We start from the raw sequence: 15,494 nt of genomic DNA, 5'->3' as shown, positions 1-15,494 counted from the left end.
AGTCCTAGGGTGTTCCCAGGTCTCCTTTGGCGTTTTCGATACAGTCTAGGGATTTGAGTTGAGACTCGTGGTTATTCCACCATCTAAAACCTAGTACACACCTCGCACCGAAGCTAAGAACCTTAAAAGGGAAAATGCGTGATAATTCATTTTTATGAACTGTAAACACGTTCGGGATTTTAAGAGACATCATCGTTTTCATTGTTTTTCTGTATTCTCTCATTCCGCATGTTATTTCAAATGGCAATTGAGAGAATTAGAGAATTGATGATGTCTATAAAAAACCCGAAATCTATATTTCTCCGACTGTACAACGTTTACAAAAACCGTTACATCATAGTTTTGTGGACGCTCTGAATTTCGAGTGGTTAGATGGGGCTGTAAGTGAATTCCTATCACTATGGGCTCGCTCTGCAAATCGACTTTCTATATTCGAGATTCCAACCGGCTGTATAAATAGCCTCATATATCGAAACATATTGGAGCAGTGCGCAACCCAGGGTAGGCTTCACCGTGAACAGACCAACAGACCTGCGTTGCATGCTCTACATGTGTGTATCCGTGAAATGCCATTAAGTTGTTATCGACAAAATTATCTAAAGCGCGTCGAGCTTTGAATCGAAATTTCGTCAAAATCGGATTACGGGGTTATTGCACATTAGGGTTTGCTTCTATCTAGAGTAAGGATTCCGACTATCCCAAATAAAACGGTCGATAATTGTACGAACGTAATATATTATGTAATTCAAGTAATAAATATTTTAAAAAAATCAAATTTAGGCAAGGTTCCATTTTTGATTTGAAGTTCCAGAACAATCCCAGATCTGTGTACGTGCTCCATCTTGAGCTGGTGTTCGAACATCTAAACATTTGTCAGCACTAATACTGACAATATCATGTGCCTCAGATATAGCCCATTGTTGGGAACCAGTTCCGTTACAGTCGTAAATCTGAACATTTGCACCATTCACCGCTGATCCATCAGCAATATCGAGACATTTACCAAAAGCACGAATAGTATGATCACTGGAGTTGATCGTCCAGTCTTGTGCTGCGTTACCGTTACAATAAGCAACTTGAACTGGTGTCCCGCTGTTGCTATTTGCACCAGCTACATCAAGACAAAGTTCCCCAGCAGAACTTCTTATTCGATTGCTGGTTGGTGCTGGTGGTGCATCTGAAGCTTCATAAACTCTGACATAATCGACAGTCATAGTTTGGGGGAACACAGACGTGGCGTCGGGGTTGCTATAAAAAAAAATAATTGTTAATTTTAATGTGATGGCCGGGCATGAGTCAAATCAGCTGCTGAAAAATTTAATTTACCCAGGCCCTGTACCACCAACAGCTAAATTTAAAATGATGAAAAATGGATGGTCGAAAACCCATCGACTTCCATGTGTATCTGATGGTTTCATCGTGGCGTAGTTTACTTCATCGACTGAAAACGTAATGGAATCAGGACTCCAGACGACTCGATAGATATGGAAATCATTAGAAAATGGTTGACCATTCGATAAAGAGAAAGTGCTGGTCAACCTGTTGCCACCAGCATAGCCTGTCCCGTGCAGACTTGCACTAACGGTAAGTGGATCACTACCAATATTTTCCATGATATCAATTTCACCACACTCTGGCCAAACAGCAGTTTGAAAATTGTTACCAAGCATCCAAAAAGCTGGCCAAAATCCTTTTCCCGTTGGCAGTTTAATACGAGCCTCTACAGTACCGTACAACTGATCGAACTTTCCAAAAGAAAGTAAACGAGCTGATGTGTAATTGCACTGTCCGTACCAACAATTTAAATTATTCGGGTTTTCTTTACGAGCCGTAATTACTAAGTTCCCATTTCCATCTAACGCAGCGTTTGATTTGAAATCGGTGTAGTACTGATGTTCTTCGTTACCTGAAATGGTTTCTTGTATTTCTGTTAATCATCACTTGAAAATTCATTGAATATACCCCATCCACCACCACCAATGTCATAGCCCCACTTTGATGCATCTGGTGCTTGATCTACTGGTCCATTGAACTCATCCGACCATACTAAAGTCTGAGCGCTAGTATATCCGAAAAGCAAATACGCAAAAGTAGAAATTATTTTCATTGTATTTATAAGAAACAAATTTTAAGTGAGTAAAGTTTACAACGGCGTGTCCAACTTTTTTGTGACTCTAATTTGATATCGCGCTACTTTTATAGTGAAAGTCTCCCGGTAATGATATTTGAAATCGATCATCTTTGGTGACCACTTCAGCTTAACCAATACTCAGAAGTGCATTTCCTTATCGGACTCAACCACTCACTATATTATCTATAATTGCGAAACTTGTGGAAAGGTATAGATGATTAGCACCGCCACATTTTTGCGCTGCATCCAAATAATTCATATAACGGGATTTGTGTTATCGAATTGTACCACTCTTGACCTTATATATCTCTCTACGTTTCTCGACCGTTGAATTCATTGGTAAGCTGCATTATTGACATTAGTGCTGCTCGGGACCAGGTAAAATCAAGTTTGAAAGTATAACTTGTGCGAGGGGTGACTCACTTCCATTTAATCCATTAAATCCATTTAATCCATTAAATCCATTTAATCCATTAAATCCATTTAATCCATTAAATCCATTTAATCCATTAAATCCATTTAATACAAAAAAAAAATTAGTTTTACCGAAATAATTAGGCTACCCACCTAAAAAATTTGTAAACTAATTACGAAAATTAGATCTGCACGATCTCCAGGGCTTTTTAACTTTGTAGTATGAGTTGTAGTACGTCGTTCAATCAAAATCAACCATTTTTAAGGCTTTTAAAGTATTTGGTAAAATTAAGTTTTTTCCTATTTAATCCATTTAATCCTATTTTTATTCCATTTAATCCATTTAATCTAGAAGTCAGTCACCCCTCGAACTTGTGTCGTCTACAGATAGATGCTAATATGACTGGCCGTGAGTTCGTCTTTTAAGCATGTTGGTTTAATAAGTTCGGCCAGAAATCAAATTTTCTTTTAAATTCGCTTTCAGCCTATGCTCATAATTCATTTTATGTCATTTTATGTCCTGGACATAATGTCCAGAATCCAGATGAGGTACTTTCAGAAATTGGCACTAAATTTACTTAACATACGCACTTTAGTGTGTTTTTCTATCGTCCCTTGAGCATTTAAATAAAGGGTGGTATGTTGCAATCAAGCCTGGTGCGTTTGTACACGACCAGAGGATATGAACGTTGGATCTTTGGTAGGACAAAGTGTAACCGACAGAACCACCTTTTGATCCTCCAAGTTATATAATGGATGTGAGTCCAAAAATAACAGCGTTGGCCCGCCACTTGACATGTACAACTTAAAACTAACAACAACCATCGTCGCTCGTCTTGTGGCCGGACTAGCTACTAAATTCGTCTTAATACAGTTGAATATAGTCTTCATTGAAATTACCCGTAATCAGAGGACCTTTCAGAGGACCATGTAACACTTACCTTGACCTTGACCTTGCAACATACGAGCTGGTGCATAATCCCAGAGAGCATGAACCATGAATGTGTAAACACTTAGTGCCACTTAGTTTACCCTTAATTACTCAATTACGTTGCAATATTACACAACCAGCAAATTAGTAAATACATTACAATGTAGGCGCAAAACAAAAATATGGTGGTGCCAACGACAAACCCTTAAAGTTTTCATAACTCGTATTTGATTCACCTTTGGATTGCTTACGTTGCTCAAAAAAAGTTGTATCGTTATCGATTCCAGGTAATTGTAACAATAGCGAATTATTTCTCTCGTTTAGTCATTTAAGAGGTGATGGTCATAACAAAAAAAGGATATTGCACTAATTGTCTACATTAGAAGGATGTTGAAATGTGCAAACCTTTTTCGAAAAAGAAACGATAGTACACAAAAAACAATGTATTTTGATGTGATTTCAAAGAAAAATATTGAGAGTTTTTGCATGTCTAGAGATTAGATCGAGTCCATTGTTTGAGTCCATGAAACGCCAGAATGTTCGATGATTCTCTAAAAACTCCAGAGTTCAATACGAAAGACTTACTGGGTCAACTGATTCACACGTGGAAGATGATCAGGAATCCATGAAACTCCAATGATTTATGCATTACGATGACGAAGGGAATGAAATCAGAAAAACAAGATGCACCCTTTGAGCACCCTTTCCTAAAGAAAAATATTGAGAATTTTTGCATGTCTATGGATTAGATCGAGTACATTGTTTAAGTCCACGAAACACCAGAATTTTCGATGATTCTCCAGAGTTCAATGCGAAAGACTTAATGGATCAACTGATACGTTAAATTATTATAATTGTGCCTTTTTCCGTGCCGTCTTTGAATCATTTTGGATTAATGATGAGACTCAAATTGAAGTTTTAAAGTCTTAATGAATGAACCGATACACACGTGGAAGATGATCAGGAATCCAATAACCCATGATAACTCCAATGATTTATGCATTACGATGACGAAGAGAATGTAAATCAGAAAAACAAGGATGCAAAACGAGCATGAAGTGAGCCATGGACATGTATGAAAGGATGAATTATGAAGGGTATGTGAGTCAAGACAAATATAACTGGATGCGAAAAGGTGAAGCGAGTTAGAAAAGGTAATTGATGAAAACTGATAAAGTAGCTAGTCTGTACCGCAAAGATCGAACGACGGTGGTTGAATTAGTTATAACAGAAAGAAAACATAAGAAAACAGCAAACAGCGTCATACACTGATACCATTTAGAACACATATTAGTGTCAAGAGGTGAGAGTTTAAGCGAAAATTGTGAAGTAAAGATATTCTTTGATATAGTTAACGCTGACCGAGGACATCAAAATCTTAATTCTATTAGTTCGATTTCATTACTTTCCTGTAGTCATTTTTCAGGTTTTATAATTTGTAAATTGTTGAGGTTTAGTTTAATCCCGAGTCTGGTCGGATGCAGTTTGATTTTTGAAAATGGAGGCCAAAAAAACTTGTTTTTAGAAAAAGGTTATTTCATTCATCAGTTTAACCAAATCCCTGTAATACTAATGTAATACTAAATTGTTAACACTAATGGCGAAATAAGAAGAGAAAATTGTTGTCGTTCTGGGTGTTGGCGTATGTATGTTTAAAGCCAAGAAACTTTGTACTGTGCAAGCAACAAGAGAAAATTAAATTCAAGAAAAATATTTATTTTCAAAAAGATTCCATTCTTCATCATCATTGCTCAGCATTATTAATTTTTAATCAATGAGAATTAGGTCATCGTCTTCTTCGTTTGACTTTAATCGTTTTTCCGACGGACCGTTGTCGCTCAGTTTTCTTTTCTTCGGATGTACACTGGGCGCCTTCACCGAAACGTCTTCTTCATCCTCAATCACGCAATCGCTATCGTCGTCGTTGTCGTCTGTTTGCATTGGCTGAACAGCCGAACTCTTCGATCCGTTTTCTTTCGATGTCGACTCATCGTTCTCCTTCTGTTGTTCCGGTTTCAATAATTCCGGATCAGCAATCACTTCGAACATTTCAGCATCGTCCCGTTCCGCATCCTTGTGCACAATGGTGATGCTTAGCTCGTAATTTTGGAAATAATCGTCGGCTTTGAGAATGCATCCATCGACAATTTGGATGTCTTTCAGGAGTATGTTGTCATTCGAATCGGTTTCGCCTTCTTCGGATGATATGACAATCACTCCCTTTCCGTCGATTGTGACATCAGGCTCGACCATGTTCAACGCTTTGATAAGAACGTCGTCACGTAAACTTTTAACGGTCATTTTCTTCGTGTCAACTTTGAGGACAATCTCCGGTTTGGGCGAGCAAACATAGCACTTTGGATTGGGTGGAATCATAACTGGAAATTGAATAAGAAAATTTTAGTCTTGGAGATTGATTCAAGGGTTTAACACGTTTTACCTTTATCTGGATCGAACAATTTGTTTCGCCCGGTTAGTCGCAATCGAATGTAGACCGACTGACATTGATCGTACAATTCTTGCAATACTTTGAATGTATGCATAACCACAATACCGGCAGTAATAGCATTTGTTGTCGCAATGGCGGGTATAATATTGCCAGCCATAGATTTAATTTCGAAGCGGCTCTTCTGCGTGATGCCAAACACGTTCGAGCGTATATTTGCACATGCCGCTACAAAATCCATCGCATATTTGTCATCTTTGTCCCATACTAAGTGATCGCCATCAGCAAGTTTTTTGAATTCTTCCTTGAGGAAATCTATGCTGGTCGCAAAGACCTTGGCACATTCTTCAATGGTCCAAATCTTCTGATCACGCGACTGAGTCGAATCGACGTGAGTTTCACTAGAACCGGCCTCGGTGAAATCACCCCATTGTTTCGGTTGTGGCGCTTTTCGTGTCTTCCACAATGTTTCCATGCTCAGCAAGTATTTAATGTCTTCGTTGAACAGCTTGTTGAAGATTTTTTCCGGATTGTAATCATTTGAGATAGCCCATGTTCGTGTGCTGGTACGTTCAACATTTCCCTACAAACCATAAATCATTAGAATTATTGAGCTGCTTAGACCGATTAGTGAATTAAATTTACCTCTGCAGTCGATTCAGCAGCGAGTGCTTCTTTACCAGCTTCAGCCCCTGCTTCAGGATCAGCAGTGTCTGGTGACACCTCCTCATCGGCATTGCTCTCTCCAAACAATTGACTTAAAAGTTCGAAAATAGATTAGTGTCGTTGCAGCGTTACAACAATCATAAATCAACTTACTTAAACAAATGCTTAGCCCATACAATACAATGAATGGGTTCCGACGGTGTGTTACGAATCGTACAGCCCGGAAATGTTTTCTGAGTTGGTTTCGGCTTACATTCGTAGCATTGAGACAATCCTTTTTTGATCAATTCAATTTGGCCATTGTAACCGGCTGTTCCACTTTCGATCAATGGAACGTCGGCTGTGAGACACATTCGGTTGACATGGTTGCGTGCTTGGCGATTGTCCAGAGCATTCAGTACAACATTGAAGCGTTTATAAAAGCTGACACCGTAGTCGGTGCTGCAAAACAGAAGAGAAAACGTAAGCAAAGAATGTCGGTTTGATGGCTAAAAAAATGTTCGGTTACCTGAGAATGCTGTCATGATATGCCTTGATCTGAACATTGGGATTGAAGCTCAATGCACTCTTGCGAGCTACTTCAGCCTTTGATTTTCCAACATGTTCTTTGTGGAATAGGAATTGGCGATTCAAGTTGCTGACATCGATTGTGTCCAAATCGATCTGAAAATGAAAGTTTAGAAAATTGAGCCATTTCGAACTATGATAACAAAGTGATTTCACTGCAGCTTAAAAAATGGAAGAACGAACGTCTTCCAAATTAGTAGGGTGAGATAAGCACTCGACTCGAGTTTGAGCACCCACTCCCGCAAGTCACGATTTATACGATTTGAGAGAACAGAATTGGATTTTCAGACGTCATAATTAAATCATTTTTGTATTGTCAAAACAAGAGCACCAGGAGGCTCTTGTGTTTGATACAATTCAATGAAACAAATTCGCAATACTCACAATTTCAATATCGGCGAATCCGGACAACACTAAGTTTTTCAGAACTTCACAGCCAATTCCACCTGCACCAACGACGAGTATCTTGCTATCCACAATCTTTTTCTGCAGATTTTCTTCAAAAACACCGGCAATCGAAGCCGCCATATTGAGACGCTAAAACAAAAATTGTTTCAAATAATTACAATTAGCGATGTTTCAATGGTACTAACATATTCCTTATGTGGTCAACTACTTAAATTGTCTAAAACCACGGCTGAATTATTTTCAGAATAGGTTTTATCTTGAAAAACGTTTAGGAACGAACCGACCGACACGACGAACAAGTCAAAAACAGTGTGGAAAGTTTGACAGTATCAAAAGTGTTGTAGAGCGACATCTCAGTTAAGTGAATTAAAATTTGGCGGGATTTTTTTCAAAAATAATAGTCGAATTCAATCAACTGCTTATCGGCCCTGTTTTATAGATTCATTTTCGCAATGCCGGTCCATAATCATCACCTTTCCATGCATCCATTTAATGTTTATACTTTATTAAAAGCGAAAAAAAGGCTGCAAAGTGCAGCCAGTAAGAAAACGATCTTTTCAACAAACAAATATTTACAATAAATAAAAATCATCAATTCTATTACGTCCCAAGGTCCCTAAAATGCAACTAGAATTTCTTCGTTGAATCGCAATGGAAACCTTCTGTAGCAGGTAGTCCATAGAGCGCGGTTCCCCAGAAGCCTTTTGCATTAATGATCCCAATTTCTTTATAAATGTCTTTGTCTCAGGACCCATGCTACCTAGTGATTCAAAAGCAATAGGTGTGAATAAATAATTATCTTTTAAACAAATGTAATGATTGTGCTTAGATCTTTCGGCATTATCAGCAATCCACACCCGCCCTGAACAAAAATAAAGTTTTACCGAAATGCACCCAAAAATTGATCGCTGTTCTGAATAGAGGGACCCTAGGGGAGTTCAAAACGATGGTCCGTTAAGCTGGACCAGATGCTTCCCCAGCCCATACAATTTTTTCCTTAGTTGTATGGGTGTGGGTACATTGTACTAAGCATTGACTACTCGATTTCATTCAACGCGTCTCTTTACATCACATTGCAATGTGTATTATAATGCGGCCTTCTTGATCGTTCAAATGAATTTCTGTATACAAAAGAATTTTGGTCAAAATGTAGGATATGTTTTGCATTGGAAAGGTGATTATGGCCCGAAATTGCGAAAAACGTTGTATCTGCCACGGTAGGTATGCCGGTATTTTTTCGCACTAGATGTTGATTGTCGACCCGAGGCGAAGCCGACCTTGTCGACCTTGGTAGATAAATAACTATTTCGAATGTGTTATTTCAAACCTACAAGCAGCTACTTTTGAGTTTTCTTGTCCATCCAATGCTCTCACCTTATGCTTTTTGATTTTAATGAACGGAAATTTTCTGTCTCGTTTCAACTTCAATAATCTACCTAACTCTTAATATGGCCTACAATTTGTTTTAGGTTGTTTTGAAGCGTCTACTCATATCCACATCAACCGAACAGTTTTGAAACAAAATGGGAATGAAATCCCAAATACATTTAAAATGTGATTTTAATGTTATTGTTTCCATGTTAGACTCTAACATTGTCAGGCTGAAATCTTCCATCGAAAGAGATAATTAACAATGGAAAAAGATTTTCAAATCCTCAAACCGAATCGTAAAAATTGGAAAGAGTGTCTACATTCGCTAAAGTTGCATTCTCATCCGGCGCTTTAGTTTCTAATGAAAAATATGAGACATTGTAACGTCGTTACTACTCTTTCAAACAAATTAGTCGAAGACTTTCTCAAGAATTAACCAAATGATGAGAGAGGATTGTTACGGTAATATGAGAGGTGTTGGACAGCGAATCAGTCGCGCCAGTCACAGCGAAACAGATGAAAGTCTTGGATAAACTGAATGTCGTTGTTGATAATAAATCAGCTGCAGAGTCGATACGTCCTATAACATTACTAGCTCAAATCAATGATATTTTGAAAATTGTCAAAAAACGTTAAAAACACAAAACCATGAGGTTAAGTTCGTAGATGTAATGGGCAATATACCGCATTCCCTTGAAATGGGCGAAATCCTGACATTTTGCTAAACCCCAAATGTCAGGCCTTCCAAGTGAATGCGTTTGAGGTTGGAGTAATTCTCAATAGTATTTTTTTCTTGTTACTGCGATAAGTTCCATAATTCTATTCGATTTTCAATTTTTTTTTGTTTTAATCGAAGAAGATTGATTTTCTTGAGATTAACCTCAAGCCATATTAGCCATATTTTTAATAAAGACATGGGTTTAGGTGGCCTGTGGTTTGGGAGGTACATGGGTTTTATAACTTCATTCGGTCTGAGTTCAGAAAAGTAAGTTTAAGCATGGATTTACATGACATGAAATGTTTTCTGGTGGTTCCGACCAGTAGGTTAATTCATCTGGTAAATTTTTGCGTGAAACTGTATTCTTAATAGTACATTACGTCCGAGGTTCCAAATTTTTATTTTGACGAGTGGGGAACATTCGGCACCTCGTATGTACAGTCCTTTACGTGCTTCTGGTCAGTAAATGTGAAAAATGAACTCAAATAAATTGCATTTACCGACCAGAAGCGCGTAAAAGAATTTTTCCCATACTTAAAAGGCTTATGAAAGAGAATTTTTGAACGAGCGTGCGGCCACAGCGAAGCGAGGGTCATTGTCGCATTGGCTGAACAGCTGAACTCTTCGATCCGTTTTCCTTCGACGTCGACTTATCGTTCTCCTTCTGTTGTTCCGGATCAGCAATCCCTTCATCATCGTCCCGTTCCGTATCCTTGTGCACAATGGTGATACTTAACATGTTACAGACGGCAAGTATATGACCAGTATTATTACCGGGTCTATTACTTCCATCGATCAAAGTATTTTTAATCGGTTGATTCAATGCACTGTCAAGCGACAATGCGTTGGTTGATTTCAAATCTTGTACTTCAGTTTTTTTAACATGCTTTTTACTATATAAAGGACCGTATTACCCAAAGCTTGTCATTATTTTTGTCGTCGTTATCCATAACAGATGAGTAGCCGTAGCTTAACTCGTAGTTTTGGCAATAAACTGTGGCCTTTTGATTTATTGAACGGAAATTCGCTACTGAGAGGTAGTTTTCCGTCTCGTTTCAACTCCAATAATCACCTAACTTCAATATGGCCAATAATTTGTTTAAGATTGTTTTGAAGCGTCTACTCATATTCACATCAATCTATTTCGAAATAAAATTGGAATGAAATTCCAAACACTTTTAAAACGTGATTTTGATGTTATTGTTTCTTGTTTCCATGGTAGAGTAGATACTGGAGTCTGATATCTTCCATCGAAAGAGATATTAAACAATGGCAAAAAAATTTAAAATCCTCGTAAATATGTTCGAGAGAACCAGTCGCGCTAGTTACAGCGAAACAGAAGAAAGTCTTGGCTAAACTGAATGTCGTTGTTGATAATAAATCAGCTGCAGAGTTACAAGCACAAATCAATCCCACTTTTCATTGATCTTAACCAATCTGCTAATGACAATTATCTAAAAAAAAAATAAAAGATATAAATCGGACGCCGACGCATATTCTACACTTGGCTCTAGAATAGCAATTGGCTTTATTCACTGGCTTGTTACAGATATTTAACGAAATGACCAGGAACTATAGTCTGCGTGATTAATCACGTCCCAACTGTCCTCAACAACATTTGCTGGGTGGTCACTATTATGGAAAGTCGTGTTGTTCTGACTGTTGAGATCAGTTGAACGTCTTCCGTTTGAGATTGGAGGTGTTGTAGTCTGAGTCGATTGGTTATTTGTGTCAGGACAAGTTTGGCTCCAGCTGTCCTCGACAACATTTGCTGGCCCACTATTATCGAAAGTCGTGTTGTTCTGACTGTTGAGATCAGTTGAACGTCTTCCGTTTGAGATTGGAGGTGTTGTAGTCTGAGTCGATTGGTTATTTGTGTCAGGACAAGTTTGGCTCCAGCTGTCCTCAACAACATTTGCTGGCTCACTATTATCGAAAGTTGTGTTGTTCTGACTGTTGAGGTCCGTTGAACGTCTTCCGTTTGATATTGGAGGTATTGTAGTCTGAGTAGATTGGTTATTTGTGTCAGGACATGCCTGGCTTGATGTTGCCGCTGTTGATCGTGAAGACGGTGGCGGTACTCTGAAACAAATTTAAAAAAAATGTTTTCCTGATGCAGATTATTTTACCGTAAAAATTACCTGTGCACGAATATGTTCATTAAAATGACTAATACTCCGTATAATACCAGATGAAATTTCATACATGAACACAAAGCCATGTTTGCAAATTAGTTTTATTTCCGATTCTAAATGGAGGGTAAAATTTTGCCAGTTTGACGTCTGACATTTGAATTCGAATTTTTTCATCGTTGCGTTATCGGCTTATGCCAAAGTAAAAAGGATTTCATTAAAATATTCTTTGACATAAGCCGATGTTGGTTTTGTTTAACATTGGTTGGATTTGGCGGGTCAGTTTTGTGTAGGTTGGTGGTGGTGGTCACGGTGTCCCTTAACAAAAATAAAGTTTTTCTGAAGGTTACCCAAAAAATGACTTCTGATTCGAGTTCTAGGACCTAAAAGGAGTTCAGAACCACTTTGGTTAGTCTTCGGCTAGATCCTTCCTCATAGTCTTGTGAAAATAGCGACATTTTCCATACATTTTCAAGATTCTTCAGAAAGTGATGCAACAGAACTGTTGCCTACCGGTTTTTTAGCCCCGTACGAAGTACTGGGGGCTTCTAAGATTAATATGCCGTTTGTAACACGTCGAATTGGAAGCAGACAGTAAGGGCAAAGCATTTGGTTATGTTAATAGATGACGAATCCGCAATAAAAACAAGGCATCAGAACAGGTGTTTTTCAGTCTTTCGACGATATCTACCGAAATACGCACGCAATAGCTGCTTGTGATATATCAAATGAAAGGTATTGACGAGTAGAACAAAGTTGCTGAACGATGTTTTTTGGTAAGATGCAACGTGGGCTTGTTGGGAGGGCTCAAAGGTCGTTACTCGGCCCTAAGTGTTTCTTGCACATAAATCGAGTAAATCTCATCCGATTTTGCTAGATTTAGTTTTTTATGGAAGGTAATTGAATACCGAAAATAACGTGGCGAAAAAGTTTCAAATTTGGGCCCTTGGACTAAGGCCGCTACTCGAAACTAAGTGTTTTTTGCACATAAATCGAGTAAATCTCATCCGATTTTGCTAGATTTAGTTTTTTATGGAAGGGAATTGAATACCGAAAATAACGTGGCAAAAAAAGTTTCAAATTTGGGCCCTTGGACTAAGGCCGCTACTCGGCCCTAAGTGTTTTTTGCACATAAATCGAGTAAATCTCATCCGATTTTGCTAGTTTTTGTTTCATTTGAGAGGTAATTGAATACCCAATGGAAGGTTGGCAAAAAATGTTGGACCTTGACCTTGACCTTGCACATTTCGGATAGGACCCTGTGGTCTTTCCGGAAGAGCTTGAACGTTGAATCACTCACAGTGGAATGACCCACTTGGATCCCCCTGTTTGCCCTCCTTGTTCAATACTTTGTTACTCTGTGTGTACATCGTATCGATGTATTGAACAGCGCCGGACCGCCATCCGAAATGTGTTAAACTTAAGACTAACAACAATCACCGTCGCCGGACTAAGTGACTGGACTAGCTACTTTTGCATCATGTCCGGAGCGATAGCGGAGGACTTGACGCAGTCTAACTTCCAAAAAAAGAACGAAGAAAATTTTTTGAGACGCGGCAACTATATATAGGCGAGAATTTAAGTTTCTTTCCTTTGGCCTGTATCACCACAAATCCTATTCTATCTTATTCGCGCTTCAAATACGAGCAAAACGAGCTATCACTCGACTATGTAACTTTAAAATTGCCGGAGATACATCGTTTTGAAGTTGGTCATTTTGATAGAAAATGCTCCAAATTAACGTTTTCCAAACAATCAAAATCTTTCAACTTACTCTGTATGTTTCTATCTGTCTATCTGTCTATCTGTCTATCTGTCTATCTGTCTATCTGTCTATCTGTCTATCTGTCTATCTGTCTATCTGTCTATCTGTCTATCTGTCTATCTATCGACGGTCGATCTCGGAAACTAGTCAGCCAATCTCCATGAAATTTTGCAGGAACCTCAGGGTGGGCATAAAAATGAAAATGTGATACGCCACTACCCCAGGAAAAACCAGAATTTTGTTTTATTGGCCTCGAAGTGGTTTCTGAGTGTGGTTTTCGAGGGTCGGGAACGCGTTTTCAGCTGTAGCTCAGCTGTATTGAAACCTGCAGGGGCGTGTGACCCATCAAATGAAAGGTATTCGCCACACGAATCGAACAAAAAAATAATTAGAAAAATTGGTGCAGATTTGGTTGAGCTAGAGTGGTCAGAGTGACCAAATTTTGAGCTACTCGAGCGTAGGATGAAAGGACTAATATTTTTTGGCTTATGAGAGATAGAGATTTACTTTCTTCGGCAAAGTCTCAGAGTTTTACGAGTAGAACACATTGGCATATGTGAAAAATGTCGAAAGTTGGAAATGGGTGGGTCAATTATGTTTTTAGAGGTATTTCTTGAATGGTGGCAGATAGAGAGTTACTTTCTTCGGCAAAGTCTCAGAGTTTTACGAGTAGAAAAGAAGGGCATTTGCGAAAAATGTCGAAAGTTGGAAATTGGTGGGTCAATTGGGGTTTTGGAGATATTTCTTGAATGGTGGCAGATAGAGAATTACTTTCTTCGTCAAATTTTCGATTTTCGTTAAATTTCGTCAAATTTTCGAATTTCGTCAAATTTTCGATTTTCGTCAAATTTTCGAATTTCGTCAAATTTTCGAATTTTGTCAAATTTTCAAATTTCGTTAAATTTTTAAATTTCGTCAAATTTTCGAATTTCGTCAAATTTTCGAATTTCGTCAAATTTTCGATTTTCGTCAAATTTTCGAATTTCGTCAAATTTTCAAATTTCGTTAAATTTTTAGATTTCGTCAAATTTTCGAATTTCGTCAAATTTTCGAATTTCGTCAAATTTTCAAATTTCGTTAAATTTTTAAATTTCGTCAAATTTTCGAATTTCGTCAAATTTTCGAATTTCGTTAAATTTTTAAATTTCGTCAAATTTTCGAATTTCGTCAAATTTTCGATTTTCGTCAGATTTTCGTCAAATTTTCGAATTTCGTCAAATTTTCGAATTTCGTCAAATTTTCGATTTTCGTCAGATTTTCGTCAAATTTTCGAATTTCGTCAAATTTTCGAATTTCGTCAAATTTCGTCAAATTTTCGAATTTCGTCAAATTTTGTCAAATTTTCGAATTTCGTCAAATTTTCGAATTTCGTCAAATTTCGTCAAATTTCGTCAAATTTTCGATTTTCTTCAAATTTTCAAATTTCGTCAAATTTTCAAATTTCGTCAAATTTTCGAATTTCGTCAAATTTTCAAATTTCGTCAAATTTTCGAATTTCGTCAAATTTTCAAATTTCGTCAAATTTTCGAATTTCGTCAAATTTTCAGGGAATAGTCAACATAGCAGTCACTACACAGCTTACATTACAATTCGGAATCAATGACACCTTCTCAATGATACAAACTTAACGACAAAACGTTGGCCACGTTTGGCTAAAAATGTATATGTTCTCTTCTATGAACGCGTTTCTACACGTTAAGTTATATAGAATTTAGGTTTTCATATTATTTGCATTTGTAATGTGTGCAACATTTACAACGATTTTAATAAAAATTTGGAATACGACTTCAAATGTTACTCTTACAATGTTCATAAACATATTTCAAGGTTTCATATGAAGTAATGAATAAATTTATAGATGAAACGATATTTATTGATATCTTTTATTTTTGCATAATTAGTATAAACATTTTTATGCTCAAAATAGCGGCAGAATAAAATCATT

At 37.6% G+C, this 15,494-nt stretch overlaps 3 protein-coding genes across 3 annotated transcripts; all 3 read right to left on the bottom strand.

Annotated features, from left to right (window-relative positions):
* Nucleotides 1-721: 721 nt before the first annotated feature.
* On the bottom strand, nucleotides 722-2,238 carry LOC119081565 (beta-glucanase-like). The gene is made up of 3 exons (XM_037190597.1): nucleotides 1,963-2,238; nucleotides 1,327-1,906; nucleotides 722-1,248 (listed from the first exon to the last, which is right to left on the bottom strand). The coding sequence occupies exons 1-3, from the start codon at nucleotides 2,105-2,107 to the stop codon at nucleotides 777-779; spliced, it is 1,197 nt and encodes a 398-aa protein (XP_037046492.1). The 5' UTR covers nucleotides 2,108-2,238; the 3' UTR covers nucleotides 722-776.
* Nucleotides 2,239-5,171: 2,933 nt separating this feature from the next.
* LOC119081563 (SUMO-activating enzyme subunit 2) lies at nucleotides 5,172-7,898 on the bottom strand. Its single transcript, XM_037190595.1, has 7 exons — nucleotides 7,749-7,898; nucleotides 7,540-7,692; nucleotides 7,097-7,251; nucleotides 6,742-7,029; nucleotides 6,568-6,679; nucleotides 5,917-6,505; nucleotides 5,172-5,854 (listed from the first exon to the last, which is right to left on the bottom strand). Exons 2-7 carry the CDS (start codon nucleotides 7,681-7,683, stop codon nucleotides 5,244-5,246), a joined length of 1,899 nt encoding a protein of 632 aa, XP_037046490.1. The 5' UTR covers nucleotides 7,684-7,692; nucleotides 7,749-7,898; the 3' UTR covers nucleotides 5,172-5,243.
* A 3,240-nt stretch (nucleotides 7,899-11,138) lies between these two features.
* LOC119081561 (uncharacterized protein PB18E9.04c-like) lies at nucleotides 11,139-11,914 on the bottom strand. Its single transcript, XM_037190591.1, has 2 exons — nucleotides 11,794-11,914; nucleotides 11,139-11,734 (listed from the first exon to the last, which is right to left on the bottom strand). Exons 1-2 carry the CDS (start codon nucleotides 11,871-11,873, stop codon nucleotides 11,206-11,208), a joined length of 609 nt encoding a protein of 202 aa, XP_037046486.1. The 5' UTR covers nucleotides 11,874-11,914; the 3' UTR covers nucleotides 11,139-11,205.
* Nucleotides 11,915-15,494: the final 3,580 nt, after the last annotated feature.

This window comes from Bradysia coprophila, unplaced genomic scaffold (assembly GCF_014529535.1).
Source record: "Bradysia coprophila strain Holo2 unplaced genomic scaffold, BU_Bcop_v1 contig_358, whole genome shotgun sequence".
Lineage (NCBI taxonomy): Eukaryota > Metazoa > Arthropoda > Insecta > Diptera > Sciaridae > Bradysia > Bradysia coprophila.
The sequence above is the reverse complement of the archived record's forward strand: the minus strand, read 5'-3'. Positions and strand labels throughout refer to the sequence as shown.

What these genes read in the sequence shown, in the direction of transcription:
- LOC119081565 (XM_037190597.1), bottom strand. Translation starts at nt 2,107, where the DNA reads ATGAAAATAATTTCTACTTTTGCGTATTTGCTTTTCGGATATACTAGC. An exon ending in CATTGGTGGTGGTGGATGGG is followed by an intron (nt 1,907 to 1,962) that starts GTATATTCAATG and finishes AAACCATTTCAG; the next exon opens with GTAACGAAGAACATCAGTAC. An exon ending in GTTGGTGGTACAGGGCCTGG is followed by an intron (nt 1,249 to 1,326) that starts GTAAATTAAATT and finishes TTTTTTTTATAG; the next exon opens with CAACCCCGACGCCACGTCTG.
- LOC119081563 (XM_037190595.1), bottom strand. Translation starts at nt 7,683, where the DNA reads ATGGCGGCTTCGATTGCCGGTGTTTTTGAAGAAAATCTGCAGAAAAAG. An exon ending in GATTCGCCGATATTGAAATT is followed by an intron (nt 7,252 to 7,539) that starts GTGAGTATTGCG and finishes TTTCATTTTCAG; the next exon opens with ATCGATTTGGACACAATCGA. An exon ending in CTGCTGAATCGACTGCAGAG is followed by an intron (nt 6,506 to 6,567) that starts GTAAATTTAATT and finishes TATGGTTTGTAG; the next exon opens with GGAAATGTTGAACGTACCAG.
- LOC119081561 (XM_037190591.1), bottom strand. Translation starts at nt 11,873, where the DNA reads ATGGCTTTGTGTTCATGTATGAAATTTCATCTGGTATTATACGGAGTA. An exon ending in ATGAACATATTCGTGCACAG is followed by an intron (nt 11,735 to 11,793) that starts GTAATTTTTACG and finishes AATTTGTTTCAG; the next exon opens with AGTACCGCCACCGTCTTCAC.